The following is a 25,925-nucleotide window of genomic DNA, read 5'->3' on the forward strand; positions in this document are numbered from 1 at the left end:
AAATGATGGCAACGTGCCTAATAGCTACGTAGACAACTACTCTATGATTTATAAAACAACAATACATCCTTTTGGCTGTGACTTGAATCACATGCATGCCCAACACGACGATCGTTCCACAAGTTACCAAAGCCAAGATCCCGGGGGACAGGTCGTCCTGTTCGTGGCGTGGGGCGGGCCTCAGCAGAACTAGGGAAATTTCTAAAATCGCAAGATACCACCCGTAGAATTCTCTAAGAAAAGGCATCTAGCGATTTGGAAACAAATATACCCGTTCCAAGCTACGCAAACGAAGAAGAGGAGAGCGCACGAGGTTTTGTGGCTGAAAGGTGGGGCTTCCGTTTAAGATTTTGTACATTTAGCAGATGGACATATAGCTATCCTGGGGTTCCTCAAGAAAAGGAAATGGTGTTCAACGTTTTTAGACGCGCATGTCCAGTTTTGTCGCGCACTGTGAAGCCCCTGAACCAACATACGAACTTGTTGGTGCGTGGTGCATTGAAAACTCAATGAATTATAAATGTTTTTGTCATCCTAGGCTTTAGTGGGCATGAAAATCATTGCGAACCTCCAAAAGTATCACGAATGTCTTGGCATTGGTCGAAATTAAAATAAAAGATGCTTAGTTCAAGTAATATAGATATTAAAGTTGTCACCATAACATGTCTAATCAATTATGACCGCTGGGTGCTGCATAATGCTGAATTGCAACTTGTTCAAAATCTGTGTTACCAGTGTTGCCATTTTGTGTACTTTACAAGGGGGGGGGGGGCAGTACCCCAAATGCATGATGCTGGCATGTTTGTGTGAAGCCTATGGTAATCTGTGGAGAAATGTGAATTTATCAGAGCTGATCAGTCAGTTATGAAGGCATATGATTGCTTATGATTTGAAATTACATGGATACCTTCACATACAGGCATTGCACAGGGAGGGATATATATTTTGCAACCATTTATGTACCACTACTCAATAACTATTTGATTCTTGACATCCTAAGATGCAATTGATCTGATTGATCATTGTCAGAATAAAAACTTTGATAAACATGGATGAAAAAGAGCATGCCCAACACAACTTCTCTGCTAAAACTTAAGCCATTTCAAAATTACTGTTAAAAGGCCTGTTTTAATGTCTTGATGCATCTGATAAGGGAATCTTTTGCTGCATAATCAATGCTATTTTTTATGAGCATATAAAATAAAAAGGGGCAGTTTTTATACTGTTGGGTAGGCTTGGTATCATACAAATTTTGGGTTCTGTTTGTGGTACTGGCTGCATGGTAAAACTACAAAAATACTGACCCTGCCAATCATGCTGACCTGTAAATACCATTATGTTGACTTAGCTGCTTACCTATCTACCAGATGTGCACAGGCTCCTGCTTAAGTTATGTGTGTGTTGATGCCTGGTTTCTGTTTCTGTTTTGAGAATGCATGCACAACATACAGGAGTTGTCTGCATGCATACTGCCTGTAAACAAAGAAGTGTATTTGCATTTGCTTAAATGTCAAACTATCTTGATAGCTTAGTAGAACTGTCAAGATGGCTTAAACCAGGGGTCCAGAAGAAGATAAATAAGCCCTCTTAGTCTAAAACTGTTTTTCCTTGTAAAATTTAAGCTGATAGATTAAGAGCAAAGATCAGCAGATGAGCACTTGGGATGGGGGGTACAATTTTTTGGCATTTTCTCTCATCATCATAGTAGGGAGAAGAAAATGAAGAAAGAGGAATTGAGACACACCTATTCTACACCTGCCCCTGCTGGTGCTGGACTGTTGCATGACTGGCATATAATTTGGTTTCACTGGAGGCATAGTATAGAAATACAAAATGAGGCAGCAAATTTCAATGTTTCATCTGGGTCATACAAACAGGCCGGGCTTGCTCTACTTTTTGGACTTGTGTGTGAACCATCAACATTTTATGATGTTTTCTCACTAAATATTTCATGTTTGCCAGATATTTTGTTTGAGACCCTGCCTTTTAAGATGACCATTAGGTTCTAAGATTTTTGGAAGGGGAGGGAGATGAATGAGCCAGACACAGATTGCATGCAAGATTCACCACATTTAAATATGTTTGAAGCTTTTCTTTGGTGGTACTCATGATGATATATCCCATTTTTAAATATTTTTCACCCACAGCCACATCTAAACAGGTGAAGCAGACATTTCAACACAGCATCTTAGCTGCATACGGACCTGGAGCCCTCACATCTTGACTATTCATTTCAGTCACTGGTAAGTGGCCTGTTTGCCCTTGCTATGAACAACAGATGCTCAACTAACAAAGAAGATAATTTCTAATTTGTGTGCTCTTGTGCAAAGCAAGTAAGGTTTTGACTAGCTTTTTAAGTTATAAGGTGATGTAAGGTTATTTGACTAATGATACTAACATAAATAAGTTAGAATGGGATAGGTACACAGGTTCAGCTCACCATGTGTTTCAAATATGGAACCACTTGCCAGTTTTTTTGGTATGCAGTGTTTAAAAATGTGGCACAGCTCTCTAACTATGGAAGCAAAGTATTGCAATAGCCTGTATCAATGCATAATATGAATGCATAACAGTACAGTCTGCAAATGAGAAGACAACAGACATCTGCAAATGGAAGTGGAACATGCCCACGTTGTAAATGTGTGGCCGAGCGCTATTGCGCTGATGCCTCAATGATGCTGACAGAGCCTACGGGGCCCAAGACAGGAGGTCATGCCGCGCGGGAGAAAGCGGCCTGAGGAACACCAGGACATGCTCGTGCGACCAGTCACAAAACGGCCTCGTTCCAGCCCCTACTTACAGTGGAGGTCAGTCGCCGCTCCTGCCTCAGGCCATCAACAGGGGGCAGTGTCTGCTGCGATTCGCGTGGAGAATGGAGGCAGGGCGGTCCTCACACGGACTGTCAAAATATTGTCACTTATAGATGGCTGTGCTATACTGCAGCATTTATCTGCCAATAGCTGTTAGGGGAGAGCGCTGCTGCATAGTCAGACGCATCCGGCACGTGGATTACGTGGCTATTACGGAGATAACGGTCAGCGCGGAGAAGGGTCGACAAGCGAGGTTCACCTTCTCGGAACTTTTGTGATCCGCGATAATGGTTAGGTACAACTGCCGAGATGTGGAGATGCTCTTCGTGTTTCTTTCGTGATGTACCCAGCCACGTTTTTGCAATGGGCTAATCCCGAAAAAGAAGCTCGCCGGGAAGGCAACCAGGAGGAAGACATTTCCGACTTGCTCTCGCTGCATTAGCCGCGTGGCATTGTAATGCTCAGGTCGCGCTTGCTCCACCGAAGCTCTCTGAACAGGGTGCTGTGCGAAGCCTTGGATATCCTGTCATATAGAGTGAGCATTAATAAGTACGGTTACCTAAGTAAGTGTCAAGTCTGCATTGCCCTGAGTGGACGTGGGCTGTTGAGTGGGCGTTCTCGTGCGGCTGCGCACGTGCGCGAGTGTCGCCGGGCAGCACTGGCCGGCCACCGGCTCGGCCGGGCCCGTCGCGACGGCCGTGGCGGCGTTTGACCTGGCGCGCGGCCTGCGGCCCGGTGTCTTCGTGGGACGATGGGAGCGAGTGCGCGGCCGGTGCCCGGCCCGAGCTGTCCCAGCGGGGCCAAAGCCGAGCCGAGCGGCCCCTGCGGCACGACTGGCGCCGCCGCCGGCCGCCTGCTGCTCCGTGATGGCCTATAGCACGGCCGGGCCGGCGGCGACGATGGCCCCGGCCGTCGGTCGCTAGCCGTTAATGCGGCCGGCACTCGCCACCGGTGTGCGCCGAGGCGCTTACACCCTTGTATCGAGCGCCTGACCCCCGGCCTGGGTTCAGGAGGGGGGGGGGGGGGGAGCATCCTTTGCATTCAAACATCACCCCCGTCGGCTACTTCATGATAGACTAAGAGCAAGTTCCCCTGATGAGGACTGACAAGGATATCCGGAAAAGATATTTGTTTTGATGTCAAGCTCTAGCATACACTGAAGTACACAAATGACGTGAAAGCTGCTGATCAGACTTTGCAGGTGCTAAGTTTTCCTGGCGTCGATAGAAACGTCTGCCAAGCACCCGCAACAGCTATCTGGAGCGACGTGTGTGCCATTGAAGGCGTTTCATTATCTTTCAAATGTCTGCAAAATGTGTGGTGGTCCTAGTGAGGGACCATCGTCCAGTTCTATGGATATTTAAAATCGAATACAAAACACTCATGGGCAAAGATATCCCTACAAATATCATGATAGGACCAGAACAAAGATATGGAGCAAAGTGGTCCTGGAAAATAACCAAATAACTATGTCATCCGTTGGACTATTCAGCAGACCATCAGCACCATACGGTAGAAGGTGGATGGTTCAAGTCAAAATACATTTTCCATTGTGTTACCAAATATCAGAAGCAGAAGCCTATCCTCCGGTTGTGACTCGCACACGCACGCACGCACGCTCGCTTACACAGATTATATATATATATATATATATATATATATATATATATATATATATATATATATATATATCACTGCATTTCACTTTTCTTCCTCCAGACGGACAGGAAACCATGCCACTGGCAAAATAACCTGACATCAGACAGTTGTATTCTTACAGCCATGAGGGTAGCATGACAGGCATTGAGATTGTTGCGGTTGAGCAGCGGGGCGTCAAACTTCCTAAGATATAATTCAGGTCGTAAGCACGCCCACGTTGATGAGTTCAGCACTTCGTGCAACCGCCACACGTCTGTGCTGTATCTATTTTCACCTTGCGTATTTGAAAAGTTTCCGCTCCAATTAGGACGACGGCTGGCTTTGCGAGGCTCTGGTCCTCGGGGAAACTCTGAACGTCTTGCACGACTTAGCTTCCGTCGGCCGATTCCACCTGCCTTGGCCGCTGGGGACTGGGGAGGGGGAGGGGCAGCCCCCACACCTGCAGCTGGCATCGCCAAACAAAAACGCTGAAGCGCAGATGCTGGTTGTAAGGTCTTGTGAGTCTGTGAACAGCATGAAGAGCGCTCGTCCCGTTACCATAGCGAATTCGGCTTTGTCTTTGCTGATTCCTCGCGCTGTCGGCATGCGCTCGTCGATGGCTGCGACTTATTTGCCTTGTCGGGTTGGAGACCGGCCTCGGCTGGTGCAGGGGAGGAGCGTGCCATCGGGTCAGGGCGCTCCTAAGGGATGATCAGCGTAAGCTCTGTTGGGATTTGCTGGCGACCCTGTGAGTGCGAGCTGCGGCATCTTTTCCACGCCACGACCGCGAGGCAAGTTTCTGAGAACATCCTGGTAGGATCGTCATCTCGCTGTTATTTATGGAGAGCACCACATAGGGACTGGGAGGTCTGCAGGCATGCAAGGACATGTCGGGGTCCGTTGGAGGCATTTTTATTGGGAGGCATCAGTAATTGATGAGAAACGCTCAGATGGACTCAACTTTTTGGCTAGGCTCAAGCGGTATCCCGTTAGGTGGGTCCCCCTCCGCTCGTGCCCGATGATAAAACATTACATATTTGTGAACGACGAAATTGCCGTAAATTGCACACAGCTGAGTTATATGGAGGGCATGCGGGCGGAGTAGTTCAGAAGGAATAGGAGGGTATCGAAGGACACCACATTAAATGATCAGCGGCAACTGACGAAATGCCCCAGGCAATTCGCCCTCGTCGACGCCATGTTTCGCAAAGCGCAATGGAAAATATGACCTTGTGTACACGGCTGACGGACAAGTGCGGGCCCTAGTCCGTCATTCTTGATGAAGTGGGAAGCATGCCGAATTTTTCTTACGCCGTGATGTTTTTTTTTGTTTTTTTTGCCAAAAAATGTGGAAAAATAAATGTCCCGCTCGGTGTGCGCGAGAGTCTCACTGAAGCCCCATGCCGCGCGGCAGGGTTTGCACTCTCTGACGGAAAAAGTCGGTCGGACGAACACACAAGCTTGTGGAAACGGGCGAGACAATTGCGCGTTGTTAGTGCTGGGAAGGCGTATTATGCTAAGTTTGTGGAAAGGGGCGATGCCATTGCGCCTTCTTTGGTGCTAGGAAAACATGCTGTGCTAAGTTTGTGGAAACGGACGACACAACTGCGCCCTGTTTGATGCTAGGAAACATGCTATGCTAACATAGCGATGGCTGCGCCATTACCCATCAATTTTTCATTATAATGCAGCGTAAAAAATTCAGTCAATTCATTTCATCAGCTTCGACCGTTTAGACATCCCACAACGTGCGTGGGGGGGGGGGGGGGGGAAGGGAGCTGGGTCCCAGCGCCACCTCCATATCTGACGTACTGGAGCAACTCGAGAACGGTATAGTATCATCGCGCGTGGCGTACAGTCTCCGCCTGCATCATTTTTTGACAGCTGCTTCGGCTGATTTGTCATGTCTGGCCCCACGAAGTCAAATTGCGCATGTGCCTTCTCAGTGGCGCTTCCGGGCGCACAGATGTTGAGCAGTGTGGTGGATGGGAGGAGAGGTGTCATCCGTGCGTGTCCTATTACTGACAGAGGAATCGTGATAAGTGTCGCTCGTTTTCATTAGTATATTCGCGACGCGTATACGTCAGCATTAATATACGCGTCACGTGACGAGAGCACGCGTAAGTCCTTCCCGCCCGACTAACTAGCCACTGAGGAGCGGCGCAGGTTTTGGAAGGATTTGTGTAACGTATGTGAAGAGCGGCGGCGAACGTGACGTTACAGCATCGACTCCAAGGGGTCTCAGATGCTGAAACCCGGTGACTAGGCGCCTCAGAGCGCGCGTCGCTTGACTAGTCAGGAGAAATGTGTCTGGTATGCTATACCGACAAAGGTGACGTTGTGATGGCTTGCAGCACATATTACTCTGCGCGAAGATCACAAAGATAACAGGAGCTGTAGCTCACGAACTATGGAGATAGTGCGTCAGCGGAAACCACGGCTTCCGATCGAGCCGGCGAACCTGCACCGCCGAGGAAGTGGGCGTCTGTGCTTTTCAGATATCCAGGTCATTGTGCACCGCGAACGTACTTCTGGTACCCCGCATGGTACCCCGTCCCTTGACGGGCTGATCAGTGCCGCATCGCTATGTGCGAACGTGCGCTGAAGTGAGTCGTGGTAACGTTTGACCACCACAGCTGGGCTTGCTGCACTGGACAATCTCGATCAGCTACCCGCCGCACCATTCGGGAGGCCGTCACGTATCGTGTTGAGCATGTGTTGGTCAGCTGAAGTCACACGCACCGTCATCAGATGTGTGGTGGCGTTTGAGACGCGGCCTGGGCCAGCACCCGTCGACGTCAGCCGAGGTCGCGCACGTGTCGGAGGACCGCTGCCCGCGTCGCGGTCTGTGATGGCCGTCAGCGTAGTGGACAGCAGCGGCGGTGGAGGTGCCGTAGGCAGTCCACATCGGCGTCCGGCTCGTCTCTGTGGCCAGCGCCCCGCTCTATCTCTCCCCCCCTGCCCGTCTCCGGGAGGACTGTCCAGGGGGCGTCCAGAAGCCGCTCGGTAGCTCGCCGACAGACGAGGAGCGGACGGAAACGCGGGGGGGGGGGGGTTCTGGCAGCGGCGCGCCCTCTCCGCGCACGCCCTACAGGATGGCGAACCCAAATGAGTTCCTGATCTCATTAGCGACCTCCATGCGCCATTTCACCCCCGCCTGGCGCATGTTGTGCTGATCGATTGCTAGATCTTGTCGATCTGGGCCGAGCCTACCTGACGTGACCACGGCGAGATGAACACGGCGTCTCGGCCGCTGCTGTGGTTAGTGCCCGGTCTCGTGGCAGATGGCGTCCGCGCGGGCCGTGGTAGCTTAGTGGTTAGCCGAAGCACTCGGCAAATGTCGGGATTAAGGCCTCGTGGTCGATCTGCATCTCGAGGTCCACGATGGGTGCCGCGCCTGTGGTGGCAGCTTTCCCCCGCTCCTTGTGGACGTGGTGGCTGCGCTGGTTCTTGTCTCGGATTGATGCCAACGCGTCTAGTTGCGCCAGACGTATGCGATGCGGCCCGTTACCACCGGATTGATGCAAGAAGGCCGCGAACTAGGATGCTACATTTATTTATTGACATTGCAATCTTGCAACGAAACCGGGCTCATCGTCACTGACCCCCTTTTCGATCGGCAGGTGCGATGTGACAGTCGCGAAGATCACAGAGTTGTTCAGGGTCTGAGCGTTTGTTCTCGTGACCTTTTGAGCTTCCTTCCTCGTGCTGTATCGTCTTGGTGGTAGCTATGCCCCAAGAATGAACGATTAGTTCGGGTATTTATGATATGTTCGTCGCTGGCTGTATTTGTCAAGCTATTAATTTTGTAAATACTTCCTCATCCACGTTAATTTGAGGCGTGATTATCTATGAAATACTTTAAGCGTTGGTTTCTAATCTTGTATGGCAGTAAATTATTTTTTTCAAAAGGACTCCGGATAGTGCATTAAAGCATGCAAGAATGGTATAAAGCTGAAGTAAAGCCAAGGAAAGTAAAGAAGTAACGCCATCCAACTATTGTTGTCCTTGGACGGTTTTCTGACACACATAAGCACTGATTATTAGCTATCACCTCTCAACGTTTTCCGGCGGTACTAAAGGATCCCCAGTTGCGGCAATGGACACCGATCAACCGTCTATTTCCTCCACTTTGGTGACTGCTGTGTCTACCTGTGCGCCGTCGGAATGCGCGGTTAGGATGGGTGTGGGTTTTCCTTAAGTGTAACCGGCTCAAGTAAATATTTGGCACCGGCTTCCTGGCTGGTAGCTGGCTTAACGTTTCCACCTGCAGATAGTTTCGAAAGCTCGCCGGAGGTTAGAAAAGACGCTTTATATTGGTCCACAACAAGACATTGTCTCATGCAGTACGAGGAATTCGAACTCAGGCCCCAGAAAATGAAGTGCACAGGATCTGTTGTACGATGCAGCGCCAATAGCATTATCGTCGCAGCGTTTTTGTGTCGCAGGCTGTCGGTGAAGGTGTCGATGAAGACTGCGTGTGTGTACTGGTGTGGCCGACAACGTTGATAGCTGTTTTTGCATGGATGGGCGGGGTAGGGTGTTTTTGCGTGGATGGGCGGGGGGGGGGGGCGGGGGGCGATCCGGTTTCGCGAAAAGTACCTGAAAAGTCGCGTGGATATTGCGCATTACGTTATTGTTTTTTTGTCTGTTATGGTGCGTATAGTTTGTAAATTGTATGACTAGTCTACCGCCATTCCAACATTGATGAATCCGAGTGAGCACGGAACTTCGAAGGAAATTCCGTCCATTAAACCCTGGTCGAGCCAGTCGGCCGATAATACGTATTACTTTCGCACGGTCCTACGCACGAGCTCGTGGCGTATACGTCGAAGCGATGACCGCCGTCGTACTCATTGTGACTGGACTGCGTCTCGTGTATGTTGCTTCTGTCGCCTGACTGCCGCTGTCCCACCTGTCGCAGCGGTCGCGGCCGGCCGTCCGGCTTCACGGAGAAGCTGTGCCTCGAGTGGTTCCGGGAGTACACAACCGCTGACGAGCCGGACCTGCTGGGTAAGCCGTGCTCCCGTCCGCCCGCCCCCGCTTCGCCCCCGCTTCCCCCCCCCCCCCCCCCCCCCTCCGGCCGACTGGCCAACGGGCGTGTCGCCACCCCTGCTGGCAATAACTGGAGGCGTGTCTTTGTTCGCTACCGTGCTGTCATAATTATCCATGAGAGATATTGATGGTGGCCCAGGAAAGGCCATATATCAGGCCTGTCTTAATTAAAGGTGACATTAGTCAAAGCAACTGAAAATCAATGGTCTTTGCGCCCTTTCCCGCCTTTACTCTGTTGAGCAGTTGTCTGTTGCTTGCAGTTGAGCAAGCGAGGCTTTCGTGTGGGGACTTTTTAGAGCCATGAAAGGCGCAGAAAGAGATTTGGGGTTAAATCTATCTGCATCACGCCCGTAAGTCACGTGCCAAAACCCCGAGAGCACGCTGTAATCTGAGATCAGAACCCTTAAAATGGAGGAGACCTCCAACGTGTATCATTTAAACCTGCATGTGTAGCCCCCATGCTGCTACGTCTGGTGTAGTGTTTTGAACCTTGCAAGGCCGACCCGTGTCGTGTCCTGCATATTTTGTTCGTTCCTATCTGTTGCTCACGCGCTGCTGGCTCTTCCTTTTTATGTAGAGGTGTCCTAGAACCGTGCGTCCAAAGTGCTGAAGTTTTATTTGATTTAAGGGCTAATTCTCGGAAGTTGGTCGCGGATAGGCGCATCTCAACATGGCAGCCCCTTCAGATTTGACGAGACAGGTGTTTGGCGTAGTCAACGGCCAAAACACGATTCTGCAAGTTTTAGAGCCGTGCTGCGTACCGATGACAAACGAAGAACAGATGGAAATACGCGATAACAGTACAAACTCTGTTTTAACCTGCTCTAGCGAAAGCAGCTTGTGAAGTATAATATTTGTTTGGGAAAAGCGCATCGGAAAGCCTGATGCATTTTTTTCTGAAACGGGATCACTATAACACTCAGTACAGCATAATTAAAAACGCATTTTCATCGACCTTACGTACTTGACATCCATCCCGAGTCACGTAGAAGAGAGTCAACTTATGTTTCAATGTCATGGTGTGCAGCCGTATGTCCTAAGTTCCTAAGTTGCCGTTTACAGCGGTTTGTGGCAAGTTATGTCGCTGGTCATTTGTTTACGTCAGTTGATGTGAATACAAAAAGTAAAACAAACGGGTTTAAATCGTTGGTTGTTTGTTCCACACCATAGGCTTTGCTACAACTATTTTGTTACAATCAATGTTTTGCGCCGCATTCATCCCTCACAAGATTACGTCAGATGTCCGAGCAGTTATATCCATTGCCGTAACTGCAACTTTGACGTGTTTCCTAGGGTTGATGACTATGGCTGTGCGCTCCCTGCGGCATTCGTGCGTTTTGTTAACCTATATCCCAAGCCTATAACCTATATCCTAACATTGCTCCGGTTCTGGATTTCACCAGCTGTCACATAGATGAGAAGTTCGCCTACGAATGAAAATAGAACGGTTAGGTTAAAGTACGTGAATTACAAAACAAATTATAGGATTATTCGTGGACAGATAGTGTGCGCGTATATACCTGACGTATAAGCGACGATTAAAACCTACAAATTTGTACCTCTCCGTATTGTTTCTCGTAAAACATTTCATAAACTGCGTCCGTTATTTATTTGTTCTCTAACCAGCAGCGCAGCTAGTGCAGGTGCGGAACATATTATATGACGCCGGGCTTTGATCCTGTTCTGGGTGTTCTGGGTGTTGATCCTGTTCTGGGTATTGTAGATTTTCATATGTTGCCAGGTGTTTAACGGTACCCCTACTGCGATGCGTGGGCATTCCCCATGAAAGGCCGCGAAGACGTGCGCCACGCATTGTAAGGTCCGAATCCTCACGGTTGCACATGCCGAGTAAGTTACATTTGTTTATGTGTTGGGTCACGCGGCAATAACAATGTTTTGTACTTGGTGGGAACTTTTCATCACCGGTAGCACCTTTCCAAGCAAGTGTTTCCAAAGCTGTTGAATGAATTTAACGTCCACTAACCATACCGATAATTTTGCTGATGAGTTCGTAAGCTGTTTTGAAGCGTGCATCGCATGGATGTATATTGTTAAGTCACTACTCAATCAAATGTATTTTCCCAGCTATATCATTGGACTGCGTCTTGCGTGGTAACAATATAATTTTCGGGAAAGGCCAGTGGCCAATGGACAAACGTCCCGTTACACATCACGAGACAGCACCCATCTTTCTTCGCCCCTTGTTGAGCCGTTACGTTTTCAACAGTCCCCTTTAGCGGTAAATAATTCATTCACGGGCGCGGTGCTGTTGTCAACCTGGCAACAAGCAAACCGAACATATTTTAAGGAATTATGCCGGATTCTTCTGCACAAGTTTTGCACGCAAGTACCACCAGTATCATTATTGTACCCGATTTGCACACGCATACATGTGGTGGGCTCATCTGTTGAGCATTTACATCGACAAAGAAAGCAGACGGTTCCCACAGAAACGGATAATAACTTTCCAGATTTGGATATTGTTATGTGTATTTGCCCTCAGGTGCACCCTGTAATCATTATTGGGAGAATCATGATCAATCGTGAATAGCGAGATCACGATCTGGCGACCAGTCTCGCACTTCCGTGGCTGAGCTTGATCTTGATGTTTATCCGGACCTTGTGATCGGTCCCCAACGTCCACCACACCCTTTAGAGAGGAGCTCTCTAGAAAACGTTCGGTGATTTTGCGCAAAATTCTCCCGGTTGCTTTGTGTTCTGGTCAAACGGCTCTCATATTGTTTTCAGTTTGGCACGGAAATTCTGCATATTTGCTACAACTTAACAAGTTAACCAACCTTATTCGTGATGATGACAAATGGCTTGCACCCCGCTCGTTGCAGTATCGTTACGCCACGCAGACATATTTTTCCGTTCGTCTAATTTCAACGGATACTTTCTATTCGGCATTCCGTGGAGGCACTTCTTGGAAGCGGTAAAGCTGCAGGTGGTCATTTCCCCTGGCAATAAGACTACACTCACTGACTCTTGGGCCCGACCTGGTTTACTCGGGGTCGGCGTCGAATCAGATGCGTGCTGTAACAAATTACATGTGTGCGGCTCCGGGCGTGCGGGACCAGCACTTTGCTTCGGCTCCAGGCTAGGTAAGAAACAAGTAATGCTTTTTTTAGCCAGTTGCTCGTTTCTTCTCATGGTGGGTCAACTTTATGTAATGATTATCGATGTTCTGTGAGGATTCGGAGTACACGACGTTGTCACACGACTGGTGAGAGACAGCAGGTCCGTAAGGCCGATTAACAGGCACTCGTCGTTCAGACATTGTTTTAGAGTTCCTGAAGAATGTCAGTGTGTGGTTTCAATATTGAAATGAGTGGTTTCAAGGTCATGGCCACAGCCACAGTTCCCGACTCAGTGAGCCTATCACACCTGGTCATCCGATACCGACCCGTCGGCTCATGGCGTTCCGCAGTGCGGGATCCGCCAATGGTCAGATTCGATTTGCGGTAGATCTAGGAGAAATCCCATCGACTTCTTGTTTCTGAACGGTAATGAATTGCTGTTCAATGGCATAAGAGTTTGAAAAAAGCCTATGGTGTCATGGTTTTTAGAAAATGACATCCAAGATTGCACCAGGTTTCTTTGTACCTAGTTGACTTTGAACGTTATATTCACCCATGCTTCCGAAAATTAGATACTTGAATCTCGGATACACTTTTCCCAGACATTACACCCCGCAGACTGTTTTCGTTAGAGCAAGTTGAACAATAGGTCCGTGGCGTCATCACGTATTTTCATCCGTTCCTAGTTCCCTATCCGCACGCCGCAAGACTCGAACTCCAGCAGAAGCGTGTTTTGACCCGACCGTATTATGAACTCAAATGTGCATTCGTCATATTTAAACAAGATGCTGTGTCATCCTCCGGTCGATTTGTCGTGGAGTAATGTCCCATAAGCAAAACAGCCTCCAGCTCCCGTTTTTTTTTTGTTTTTTTTGGCTTACGAGTTCAGAAGTCTTATGCTGGGTGATGGATCTTGAGTATGCCAGGAGTCTTAGTGAGGTTATGGAGCCAGTGACGTGTTAGTGACGTTATGTGCCAGGCAGGAGGCTTAGTGCCGTTATGGAGCGAACATTGGCCATATCGCCAGTACTCGATCCAAGCTGTACTTGTGATCTCGAGTTAGCTCGAGTGCTGTTCATATAACCAATTTTTGCCCTACCGTCGTTTACCCAATACCTCCTGGTATATTGGAGGTCGGTAACTCAGCGTAGGATCTCTAAACCCGTTAGGCTAAAGTTTCACTCCTCCCAGCAGTATTCTAGACGTCATTTGGACTGTTCGCTTAGCTGGTAAATGTAGGACGGACACACACGTGTGCTAGTCATTTTGTGCGTTAGATGATAAACGAGAAGCCCTTGAATATTTGGTTGGCAGCTGGGTGTGTATTGCCTCCTTCGGCAGGAACCTTTAGGTTCAGGAATGTCATCAGATGTTTTGAAAACGGGAACGCGACACTAACATTTAGCGTGTTCCAAGGGTCGAAAATCGTTCTGGGCAATGTTACGGCGCAGCCTCAAGCAGGCGGGTGACTTGTATAGATGGCCGTGCATTTCGAGGACCAAATGATAGAAGAGCTTTTGTCAGGAAATAATATGTATACTCGTTTGTGGTAGACAACAGGGTGTTTATTGATTCCGTAGCGTCCAAATATGTACAGGCGTACATTATCACGTGCCCGGTCATCTAGACGCGTGTAGAGTATTGATTAGTGTCACCCTACGCAGTTCCTATTTATTTTTGCAAAGACAATTTCTTAACAAGTTGTCTTTTTTCAGCGCACAATCGCACGTATTTGGCGTTCACTCGCAATGGGTACAGCAACTTGGTTTTTGAACTTCGATAGTTTCTCGCAAGACTCGATGAACGTAGTGTTTGATCGTCATTTTACTGGGCATTTATCATACTCCAATAACTTATACTGCCGTAACAGCCCTTACGGTATGTCGTCAGCAGAACGTTATTACATGTTGTATATTTTTGCGTTTTCTTGGGTTGGTTTGCGTGCATGATGACTATATTCTGTGAGTTACTACCACGAGCATTGCAGTGAGTACTTGCTAAGTCGAGCTTGTGACGTGCGTTGCAGTTCCATCCGCAACGTTTGGGGTAGTTATACCTCCGGCTGCCGTGAAATGTTAATGACTCCTGGGAAGGACGTGATATCACCTCACGCCATCTACTTCCTGTCCTGCCCTTCCCAGTTATCTCAGTTCAAATATTGGTAGATTTGTGATCAGGAGACCCCGGTTCGGGTCTCAGTTCCAATGTGATAATTAAGGTTGATGACGGACGATGATTGGAGTTAAAGGGCGTGCCGACGTTGGATAATTCAGGTTTGACGCATGCATGGCTTAAAGCCAAACACCGTTTAGTCCTTTTCAGGACTCAGTAACACCTGACGACGATCTGAAAACGAAATGGCTGAACCGTTGTATGCATAGAAGCGCACCAGGCATGGATGTTCCTCCGAACAAATAGTCCATCTGTGATACCAATACCTCATCCCAATCATTCCGTAAAACTGCCACCACCGACGTTGTGTCGTTTTATTCTCATTGGACACCTTTGCTTCCGACCTTTTTGACAGCTGTCAGGAGCGCAGCATGTCTGGTGTACCTTATAATGCCATGACACAGCCGCCGGGAGCCTGCTGATCCCCTTCGACGAGCTGAGAGCTGACCTTTCAATGGTGAACGGGCGAATCAATGCGCTCGTTCGCAGGCTCGTGCCCCAGTGCCACTGAATAACGAATCCAGCGTCTCTCCAATAAACCATGGAAGCGGCATCGTGGATGGTTTGTTGCCTATCTGTAGATCATGGTACGAATTGTGGTGTAATCTGTGACGTTACCGATGCCTTCCATTATCAAGGTGCACATGCTGACTGCGTCTATGCTCCCCCAAGCTGCGCCTGCTTGGCCAAGGCAGTTGCATAATTCATAGGACCCTGCGCTTCCAGCGATTTGTCTGTGACTGCTAAGATCCCGTTGGAGAGGGTCAACGTCATGAGAAGTGACGACGTGAGATGGAGTGATGAAGCCCCCAATTTATATGATGCCTCATATGACCACCAATTTCCATCTTGGCGGATGGTCAGATTGACGGTTGAGCTGCTAAGAACTGATATGACTCGTGTTATGTATGCCTGGAGACCATGCACGGCTTATCACTGTTTCGCGGATGGTGCACGCGGCCGAAGCGAACGCGGCGTTCACCTGCGGGCACCGGGCCGTATCAGCTGCGGTCTTGTCCCGACTCCAGCGACCGGCGCCGGCGCCGTCGGCTGCCCGGGACGAGCCGTGCCGTCTGACCCGACTAACGCCGCCGACCCGGCAGGGCCCGAGGGCATGGAGCGCTTCTGCGAGGACATCGGCGTCGAGCCCGAGAACGTCGTCATGCTGGTGATCGCCTGGCGGATGGACGCCAAGAACATGGGCTTCTTCACCGTCCAGGAGTGGCTGCACGGTCTTTCTCAGCTGCAGTGAGTCAGGCGGCGCCCGGGGTCCGAAACCATAGTGTTCTTGATAGCTCAAGTGGCAATTTTGCATGCTTGTGGAAGAGTCATTACGCATGCGCCAAGTCAAGTTCTCGGCACATGCAGTGTCAATGCACGCGAAATGGAGTCGTAAGTCGTTCTATCGTTAACCAACGCGGCTCATGCTACGTATCGCTCAGTGTCACTGTCTGCAGCATCACAGTTAGTATTCTTTTGGGCGTGTGGGGAACGGGTTTTTAGATTGGCCGGAGTAACGGTCCGTGTGTTGGGATCCTTGTGCCCCTGAGCTGCGCTCTATTCGGCTTGACAAACGTTTCCTTATGTGACTATGCTGCTCTTTTCGAGCAGTAAATGCAGACAGCACAATACTTATCACATGCATCATATACCTCAGGAAGGCGTGCATACTAGGTGCGATCACGTGGTTAAGGATGGCAAGGGAGAGAATACACTTCATTCGTCAAATTATGGTGGCACCTTAATGGCAGTTTTCGTTGGACACGAGCAGAGCTGCAAATCGGCACGTAGATAAGGCGATACTTTCACGATTTGGCACGCACCACAACGAAGTGTGCTGCGTCCAACTCATCTCGAAGCTGCCGCCTGTCGCTGGGCACATCGGTCTTCTAAGCATGACTGCGTTGGTTATATGCGCCTCCTCAGTCTGCTCGTCTCTGACGACGTTGAACGGCTGAACCAGATAATCAGCCTAACGGACACAGACGTTGTTGTCCTCCATTCGTCGCCCGCCACGGACGTGCACGCACCAGAGTTGAACGAGAAACGCGGCATCACATCCGTTAGACGCACACCGGACACAAGCACCCCCGTCTGGAGGGAGGCTGAGTGCGAGACATCGTCCCGACTAGGCAGGAGGCTGCGGCGGCTGTCACCCCGGGGCCGGGCCAGCCGGCAGCCGCTGCCGCCTCTGACTTTGACCCCTGCGTCCCGACCGACAGGGCCGACAGCGTGGATAAGCTGCGCTGTCGGATCGACTGTCTGCGCGCCCTGCTGGAGCATCCGGACACATTCAAGTCCATATACCGGTTCGCGTTCGACTTCGCTCGGGTGAGTGCTGCCCCGTTCGGCCAGGCCCAGTTCATGTCTGAGATGACGTGCCCTTACGTGCTTCGGAGCGTGCTGTCCGGGTTCCGGTGGTGTTCTTAGGTGTGCCGAACTCTTGGATGTGGTAATCTGTCCTAACTTGTGCCTGCGCTCTGGCGTGGGCGTGTCGGTATGTCTGAAGAGCCTAGTTTTTTGGCTTGTATAGCATCGCTACGGCCCAAATTGTGTCGCGTAAATCATAGTTCTTCAGGAGAAAATACTTAACATTTTAAAGGGTCCAGGGTACCTTTTTTGTTGGGAGAACTCGTAAATGGCGTCGTCGTAAAGGGCGTCAGGTATATTTTCAGATGCAGCAGAAGTGTGATACCGTGTCTGTAATTGGGTACAAGGTTGTTGGCCTTCCAGGATTTGCGATAATGCTACTGATGTGACAAGGGCAAAAAATCGTGCCTCCTCCGTAATCGAGTTCTCGTTTTTTGTCATCCCTTGTTCCGCCAGGCAAAAAAACTGCTTCTCTCACGTGTAGAGGGGAAAAAGCGCAACTCATCGAGTAATTAATTTTATCACCCGTAGATATATGGTTGCAAGTCAAAAGCAGTTGCATATTGAGCAATGCCGGTGACATTTTCGCGCGGCCTTCTGCTCCAACGAGGCTTTTAAGGTGTCGAAGGCAATCCAACGGTTCTGGTCAAATGCTTAAACTGTAAGGAGTCTTCCATCAGCCCGTCGTTCATCTGTGGTCTTTATTTTGGACCGTGAGGGGCGCTGCCTGTTCTTGCAGCTTGGCTCAACTTGGTACGACTCACGGCATATTCAAAGTTTAAAAAACGGGCTTCCTTCCACCACGCGGTGACGCATATCAGTGGACGCTTCAGACTCGACGTAGTCCTCAGAATCGTATGAGGTGCTTCCTGTCTTGGTCATGCTGATCGCGTGCTACACTCAGTCGGCGCTTTTGCCTGTGTGGCCGGCCTCCAAGTAGCTGTCAATTAGATTTGACAACGCTGCATCTTCACTGCGCGCGGCTAAGACCAGGGGGGTCAGAGGGACCTGACAGCTATGTTAGCCGCCGTTTGTCACTAAAGATGGCCGCTTGCGGTCTCTGATCGCCATCACTGAGTGCCAGCGCGCACCGACCACTTGGCCAGCTCCCGCATCGGTTGCCTTGTGGCGCAGGGCACAAGGACTGTACCTCGTTTGCAGCTCTCTCTGCACCGGTGCGTGCGGTGTACCACCAGTCGTGGTACGCCGAGGGTATTGTTACAGTAGATATGGCTCGCCGCAGAATGATGCTTTCTGATGGGAAGTACGGGGGCCATTGCCTGCGTCATGTGTGCAAAGGCACGCAGATCGATTGCTGCCCATCTTCTGTCGACATCCGTCAGGTGTTCCGCGCGCGCGGCGAGCCAGGCGGACGTGGTCTTCTTGCTATGTTTAAGCCTCGCTTGGCTAATGCCACTCTACGTGACGTCCTTTTCCGCCTTCACTCGGTCCTTTACATAATGGCCCATACCCCTCACTTTCTGAGTTGGGCGTAATGTAGTCACGTGCACACTATTCACGCCAGTGTTCCGACAATGGACGCATGACCTGCTTCTCCGTATAGGACGTCTTGTCTCGGCGCTTCGCTTTCGCTTGTGGATTCGGCTAGATGGCGCAGCGGAGTTAACGCCATATTCCCAGGAGTGTGAACTGTTGCTCCCGGCCCATGGCCGTTGTCGCGTGTCGGCCGTTCGTGGTCATGGGAAGACGCTACTTCCTCACACCGCTGACGCGGCCTCCGCGCTGCTTCAGAAATAATAAGAAAAACTGCCTCAGAGCATGGATCGCTGCCACCCAGCGATGTCGACTTTCAGTCAACCGCATCCTGCTGGCCAGGAGGCCGGGTCATACTAATCAGCTTAGATGGCGATTTGCAGCTGTCGTCCACGTTAGTCGGCACGTGGTCTGAGCAGACAGTGAGGCTAACGATGGATGAGTTGTCCTTGTTGATGACATTGCCGTTTTCGCCGCCAGCGTTTCAGCGTTTTCGTGGACGCCGACGGTTGATAATGGCATGACCCGTAACCAAGACGTTGGTGACGTCGGCCACGTCCTGAACGTTGGTGGCAGAGTTTACAATTATTGAACGTTCTCGAACGTGAACTTCCTTGACTCTTTCACACGTGCTTGGTGGAGTCGGGCTGGGTATCTCGGTCTAAAAAATGGCGACGTCCGCATCGTAGTTGTTGCCAGGAGCAAGGTCGTGGATGCCCGTTGGGTGGGCACCGTTTAGTGATCAGTCCTGCTGATGGGCGGGGCTGAAGCCCTCTTCATCTGAAGCTTGGGTCCGAGCAGCCATGAATAGGGGATTTACCCTTTCGGCGCTGATAGTGCATATTTCATAATTATTCAAAGCAGTGGTTTCGAGGGGCTGCTAATGACCATGGCGACCAAGGCCGTAGCATTACCGCCTGACGAACGAGATCTTGTGAGAGTTGCAGCGTTTTGTTGCAGAAGACACCTCCTTGCGAAAGAGTTGAGGTCGGAAAATCATAAGCAAAGCTAATTGACCTAACGAAACTAAACTGAACTTTTAAGCTCTTCCATTGGAAAGAAAGCGCATCTCAAGAATTGCACATTTTTGGCGGTCCGACGTAGAAGACTGCCAATTATTGGCGCCTCTGGGCTTCCCCTGTTTTCTGACTACTGAAAGCAGACATGCATAAGTAAAATCATGTTTTTTTCTGGGGGAAACAAGACCACATGACTGCTCATGGGATTTTCCCCGTATCAAACGAGCTGTGGCTTTTGCACCCTGCGTTCGAAGGCGGAAAGCACGATGCACCTTGTTACCAAACACCATTTTCAAATAAGTTATGCAGGACCTGTTGCGTGCAGTGTCCATTGCCATTAAAAGCGCGCTTTTTAAGACGAATCGAATGTATGAAAAAACAAGTTGTGAAAAATACAGCCATGCTCTCTCGCGTTTACACGGTGTATTAGGTCTTTGAACGTCTGTCAAAAAATCAGGCCGTCGATCTTCGACTCGAACACAACCGGCGCATGTTCCCCGAGATAGCCCAACCCGCACAGCCCGAGCAGTCGAGTTCCTCAGCGTTGTCGGAGCTGCGACTAGACCGCGACCTGTTTCCGCCCGCTCCTCCCCCTCGCCCTGCCCCGCATCCGGCGCAGGAGGCCGGCTTGTGACGCGGCCGCCACCGCTGCCGCCGCGGCCAGCCAGAGCCAGCCGGAAACCCAATCAGGCGGCTGTGCGGGCGCCACGAATTGCCAGACGACAGCGAGCCCTGGCTGGCCGCCGGCCGGTCGCATAGGAGCGGCCGGCGGCGCGGCGCTGCCCCCGCACCGCGCTGCCGGCCGGCCCACGCCGATAAACCGATTGCCGTGCGTCTGCCGAGCGGACGTGCGCCGAACGCTGGTGACGGCGCCGCGCCGCCTGCTGTCGCTGCCGGCTGCGCGTGCTGACGGTGTGAGACTCGCAATCTCTGGCAGCTCGGCTGATATCTGCGCGGTGCCGTTTTGCTGTGGAGGTCGTGTCTCGCATGTAGATAAAGTTCGAAACTGGGGTAGCCAGGTCCCAGCGTATCATAAGTAAATGCAGACTTCTTTGTCTATTGCAATTTTTCGTTTACTTTTGGCGGGGAACTTTGCCCCCCCCCCCCCCCGTCCAGCGTTTGCAATGCATACACGGCGTTGAAGTACATAGAGAACGGAAAAAATGGCATGGCACACGCAGTAGAGAAAAGCTCTGCTTGATACGAGACCTCCGATATTTGTGGGAAGGAGGTCTCAAGATTTGTGGTTTTACTGGAATGTCTGATCAGCTGCGCAACGTATAATGCTGAGATGGATGTAGCGTACCTCGGTTTCAACACGGTTGCGCATTCTCTGAAATTTTGGTTTCCATGCATTTTGTTGGTCTACAGGCATGATGTCTTCGTCATAGTTATGTCAGTGCTGTGTCTCGTTCAGGAGCCCAGTGACTTATGTTTGTCCTAGAATATGCTTTCCTGTATGGACATATTGGTAGATGCACATTCCCGTATTGGTTTGGTTGGTATTCTTGCACTGCCTAGTAGTACCTGACGGCTCTATTTCACAGAACACAATTGAGAGCTCATGTCATCCGAGGCAACTAGGTTATTGCGTGCACCGAAGATATGAGTGGGAAATTAGATAAGGTCCATGCGGCCTGCGTTGACAAGTGAGAGCTCGCATTTTCAGCAGTTTGGTGCGGTTTGACAGATGCTGGATCTCATTTGAAATTGACGTCTTTATGAAACGAAAATTTCGCTACTTTTGACGTGACATTATAACAACACATACATAAAAAGTTTGCTAATGCGTGGCGTGGTTGGCGCGGCGAGTGACGGTCAGCATATTTCAGCTTCGTCTTGTTGCGGGACTACGTGGGAGGGTCTCGTCGGGTTATTGGCGGATATATGGACCGCGTTGCCAGCAGCTGGCACCCATTGCCAATCAGCGACAATTGGTCCGGAGCGCTGAGAGTTTGCGCAGCCTTCTTCACGTGGAGTGGTTATGAACTCGCAGGCGGCGGCCAACGCAGCTGGCGCCACCTATGGTTGATGGAACCAACTTGCCTTGCTGATGACGCTGTGTTTCCGATGTCTCAGCTTCGCACGCCCCTCCGATAGCACTGGGTTCTTTCCAACCAGTCACCAGGGAAGGACAAGCACTTGTCAGTGGGTGAATGGCCACTAAGAGCACGTTATCAGAGGAGTGTCATCGTGATCGCGTATCACAAGAGGGTCATAAGAGTCACGTGCTGCCCATCGCCCCCCCCCCCCCTTCCCACCCCGCAATGCGTGCTCTCGATGACCCTTCTCCCAGTGTCAGAAGCTTTCGGTATCCTTTCCCATATGCCATGTGTTCCTAATGATCCTCCTCGTGTAACCTGTGTTCCTGATAATCTTTCTCTGGTGACACGTGCCCCCAATGACCCTTCTCCACTTGTGATGACCTTTATGACCCTTTATGACCCGTTCCCCTGTAACGCGTGCTCCCAACGACCACTTCGTTGACGACGCCTGCTCCTGATGACCGCTTGTGACACACCTCCTGATAACCCGCCGCCGCGACGCGTGGTCCTGATATAACCTCTACTGTTGACACGTGGTCCTGATATACTTCCTGGGATCCATACTCCTTCCAAAGCAGGCTCTAGTGACGAGTGATCCTGGTGACTTTTCACTCATGTCTCTTTTCCCTACAAACGCTGTTGTGGTACGTGGTCCCTAGGATTGCATCCCGTGATCCTATGGTGATACATTCTAATGACTCTTCGCCTGGTGACTCGTGCTGCCGATGACCAGCCCCGTGTGATGCGTGCTTCTGATGCTGTCTCTGGCCGCGTGTGCCCTGATGCTGCCCAATATGACGTCATCTCTCAGTGCTCCCGTCTCGCTCAATAACGATATCTCCTTACAACGCGGCGGTGACACAGCAACCTGTTTCCTTCAACAGGACAAGGACCAGCGCAGTCTGGATATAGAGATCGGCCGGGCCCTGCTGCAGCTGCTGCTGGGCAAGAACTGGCCCATTTACGGCTCCTTCCACAAGTACCTGGAGCGGTGCAAGTACCGCGTTGTCAACAAGGACCAGTGGAACAACATTCTCGAGTTCTCGCGCACCATCGCTCCCGACATGGCCAACTATGACGAGAACGGCGCTTGTGAGTGCGCACCGTCGCCCCTGGGGCGCGCCGGTCCGCGCCGGCCCACTGCCGCGGGGCTGATGCGGTCAGCTCCCGGTGCCGGGAAGGCGCCCACGGTGGCTGCGAAGGGCCGAGTGCAGAGCAGAATTTCAGGGTTGGTTTATGTGCAGTCGCTGTTGAATTTGTGATTGAAAACGGACGAAAGCGTGCCGCTGCGCTTTCGTGTGACGTTCGTGGGTTTCACGGCGATGGACAGTAATGTGCTGACATTTAAACACCTTATGTTGTGAATTGGGTGCTGAAAACGTACGTTTGGCACGAAATTGAGCCAGGCCGGAGTCCGGCCGGCCGACTTCGCCATGATTTGTCTGGTGGCGGTTGGCTGGACCGTGTCGGCACTGTGCATTAGGCCGGGGTCGGCGTCCGCCCGTCGCCGCCAGCTGCCGCCGGCTGCCGATCTTTACGGCTGCCGTTCGTTGAGTGTGAGTGGCCGTTTCCTGCGGCCGGGGCCCACGCTCCGCCCGACGGCCTCAGCGACGGCTCGTGCTCGGTTTGCACAGTCCGATCGGGCCGTGTTCGTGACCGCTGCTGAGGGGCTGAGCCCTTCCGTCTGAGCACGCCGTGCGGGTTTGGCGTGAGTCACGGCTCGCGCCCGCCGGAGGGCCGGCCGTGCCTGTCGTGTCGCCGCCAGCTGACGCCCGCCCCGTCGCCTGCCGCAGGGCCCGTCATGCTGGACGAGTTCGTCGAGTGGTTCCGGCAGGAGCACGGCCTGACGGCCCAGCCGACCGACGCCACCATGGAAGCGGTGTGATGGGCGGCCAGGCCGACCCAGGCCGGAGCGAACGGGCCCCGGCCGCCCGGCAGGGCGCGCTCGTGCCGCGCGCCGGCCGGCCGTGCCCCGCTCATTTTGGCCAATGCGACGCTTTAGCGCTATTGTCTCGGCAGGTCGGAGTCCAGTATTTTCGGAGAGAGACGCGGCCGTAGCGGCAGCCCAGAGGACGTGCTGGCCGCCGCTGGCCGTGCTCGGTTAGTCGCCATTGCGTGTTTCCCCGCACCCGGCTGTGAACGGTGGAACGGCTGGTGTTTGTGACCTTCGTAGGTCGCCCGTGTCGATAAGCGCTGTCCAGGTCTTGGCTCAAATCGCCCCCGTGCAGTCTCGTGAGGTTTTTCTGCTCGATAGCAAGTGAATTTGCGTTGTTCGAGTGAAGTAAAATGTGAATGCTCCCTTTAATGGATGGACCAAGGTGTGCGTGGGGGCGAGCCCTCGGGGGGGGGGGGGGGCAACGTTTACACCTCATGCTGGGTCTGTTTGTTTCTAGGCTCGTTTCCTGCGCCCGTCTCATGCCAGGAGCTTCCCTTGTAGAATGGGGCGCACGGAGCGTACGTTCTTGCTCAATTCCGTTCGGCTAAGTCTTTGATTCGTGACTCTCCACCTCGTGTGATGATTTCATGTCGAAGCCTGATGTTATGTGCATGTGATTACAGGGGGGCTGTATCAGCCTCCGTCTCTTGTGTCACATCGCCGCGATGTTTACGTTTGCGACCACCGGCGTGGTGCTGCCGTCGACTGTGGGGGGTTGGGGAGGGGGGGGGGGGCAGGGGAAGGGGGAAGCAGGGAAGAGACCGCGTGCTCGAGCTGTCTCGGCGCCGTGCTGCTGCCGTCGACGGTGGGGGGGGGGGGAGGGGGGGAGGGCGAGTGAGGAGAGACCGCCTGTTTCGGCTGTCTCGGCGCCGTGAATGCTGCCGACAGCCCGCAGGGATGGGGTGTGACAGTGTCGTCGCCGGACTGGGCACTTGCGGTGGAGAAGGCATCCCGGCTGGCAAAGCCCAAGGGGTGCATCACTGGGGGCGGCTCGCGGGCGTGTACAGGCGCGGCGCGTGCCGGTGAGCGACCGTGTTGGGGCGAGGCGCGTGCGTGTGTCGCGCGTCGTTGGGCGACCGTGTTGGGGCGAGGCGCGTGCGTGGCTCGCGCGTCGGTGGGCGACCGTGTTGGGGTGAGGCGCGTGCGTGGGTCGCGCGCCGGTGAGCGGTCGTGTTTGGCAGGGCGGCATCCTCCGGCGGGCAGCGCGCCCCGAGGGCATTAGCGCGCCGCAGCCCCAGCCAGCGCCGGCTCGGCCCTGCCCGGCTCGTCCGCGGCCGTCGCTCCCGGTGCTGCCGGACAGCGCCCGGCACGCCGCCGACAGCGCTGTCCGGGCCGGTTTGCGTGATGTCGAGGCTTACGGCCGGGCGGGCACTGTCCGGTGACTGCTGTCTGGTCATGGTGTGATTGCGGTCGGTGAGCTGGGGTGCGATGTCCCGCCGTGATGGCGTTCCGCGTGCCTGCGGCGGCCCCTCTTACTGGACTGGCTCGACTGGGCTCCGCTAGTCGTTCGCCTTTCCAGCTAGCCAAATACACGCTGTTTCACTGGTTTGTGACTGTGCGAACTGACTAAGAAGCCGTTCATGTGATGTACACACTTTTACCGTCATCATCGCTTGCGGAACATTCCAGGTAGATTCAGGGTTCAGTATCAAGTATGGGAGAAGAGGCGATGCTCCGAATGCCACGTAAGATATATCAAACCAGGCCTAAAAGCAGACTGTTTCCGCCAGTTTGGAGCGGTTAGACTCGACCTTGCATCTCGTGTCCCTTTGGATCCCCTTGCATGCATGGCGGTGCAGCACAAATTACCTGAGAGGAGAGGGAGTCTGGGAGCGGGCAGCCTAACGTTCCGGAAGCCAACTGGTGCAAGCAAGGCCAAGTCAGGAGCCAGGTATTGGGGGGGGGGGGGGGGTGGAGCTTAACCAAAAGGGTCTTTCCATGCGTTACGTTACGCATGGAGGGGGCAGGGGAGATTTTGGTGACGCGTAAACGCAGCGTTGCTAGGGAGGGGGAGACTGGGCGGCCTAACCCGCGCGCCTCACCTGCAGGGGAGGTAGAAAATCACACTAAAATCTGAAAAGGGATGTCCTCGCAGCGTAACCGGGCAATGATAGATGTTAGCCCTACGAAACCGGCGTTTAACCAGGGGAGGAGTTGAAAAACGGGAAAATTCGTTCCGTGATAGACCGGCCTAAGGACTAGAGCAGGGGTCCATGAGTTGAACAAAATGAGCTGGGTAAGTGCCGAGCAGTAAAAAACAATTCAACCTAGCCCGAAACGTGCAAACCAACAGGTTTGCTCCCGGA

General features: G+C 52.0%; 1 protein-coding gene across 1 annotated transcript; it reads left to right on the plus strand.

The window, feature by feature from the left end:
- The first annotated feature begins 278 nt into the window (after positions 1–278).
- LOC119108645 (DCN1-like protein 5) lies at positions 279–24,325 on the plus strand. The gene is made up of 8 exons (XM_037232260.1): positions 279–329; positions 2,148–2,243; positions 2,686–2,807; positions 9,373–9,461; positions 15,859–16,003; positions 16,978–17,086; positions 22,568–22,775; positions 23,477–24,325. Exons 3-8 carry the CDS (start codon positions 2,713–2,715, stop codon positions 23,566–23,568), a joined length of 738 nt encoding a protein of 245 aa, XP_037088155.1. The 5' UTR covers positions 279–329; positions 2,148–2,243; positions 2,686–2,712; the 3' UTR covers positions 23,569–24,325.
- Positions 24,326–25,925: the final 1,600 nt, after the last annotated feature.

The sequence above is a fragment of the Pollicipes pollicipes genome, unplaced genomic scaffold, assembly GCF_011947565.3.
Source record: "Pollicipes pollicipes isolate AB1234 unplaced genomic scaffold, Ppol_2.1 Scaffold_6686;HRSCAF=7923_pilon_pilon_pilon, whole genome shotgun sequence".
Taxonomy (NCBI): Eukaryota; Metazoa; Arthropoda; class Thecostraca; order Pollicipedomorpha; family Pollicipedidae; genus Pollicipes; species Pollicipes pollicipes.

Coding starts and splice junctions, on each gene's coding strand:
- LOC119108645 (XM_037232260.1), top strand. CDS start 2,713: ATGCCGCGCGGGAGAAAGCGGCCTGAGGAACACCAGGACATGCTCGTG. Junction 2,808..9,372: donor AGCCCCTACTTACAGTGGAG/GTCAGTCGCCGC, acceptor CACCTGTCGCAG/CGGTCGCGGCCGGCCGTCCG. Junction 17,087..22,567: donor TCGCGTTCGACTTCGCTCGG/GTGAGTGCTGCC, acceptor TTCCTTCAACAG/GACAAGGACCAGCGCAGTCT.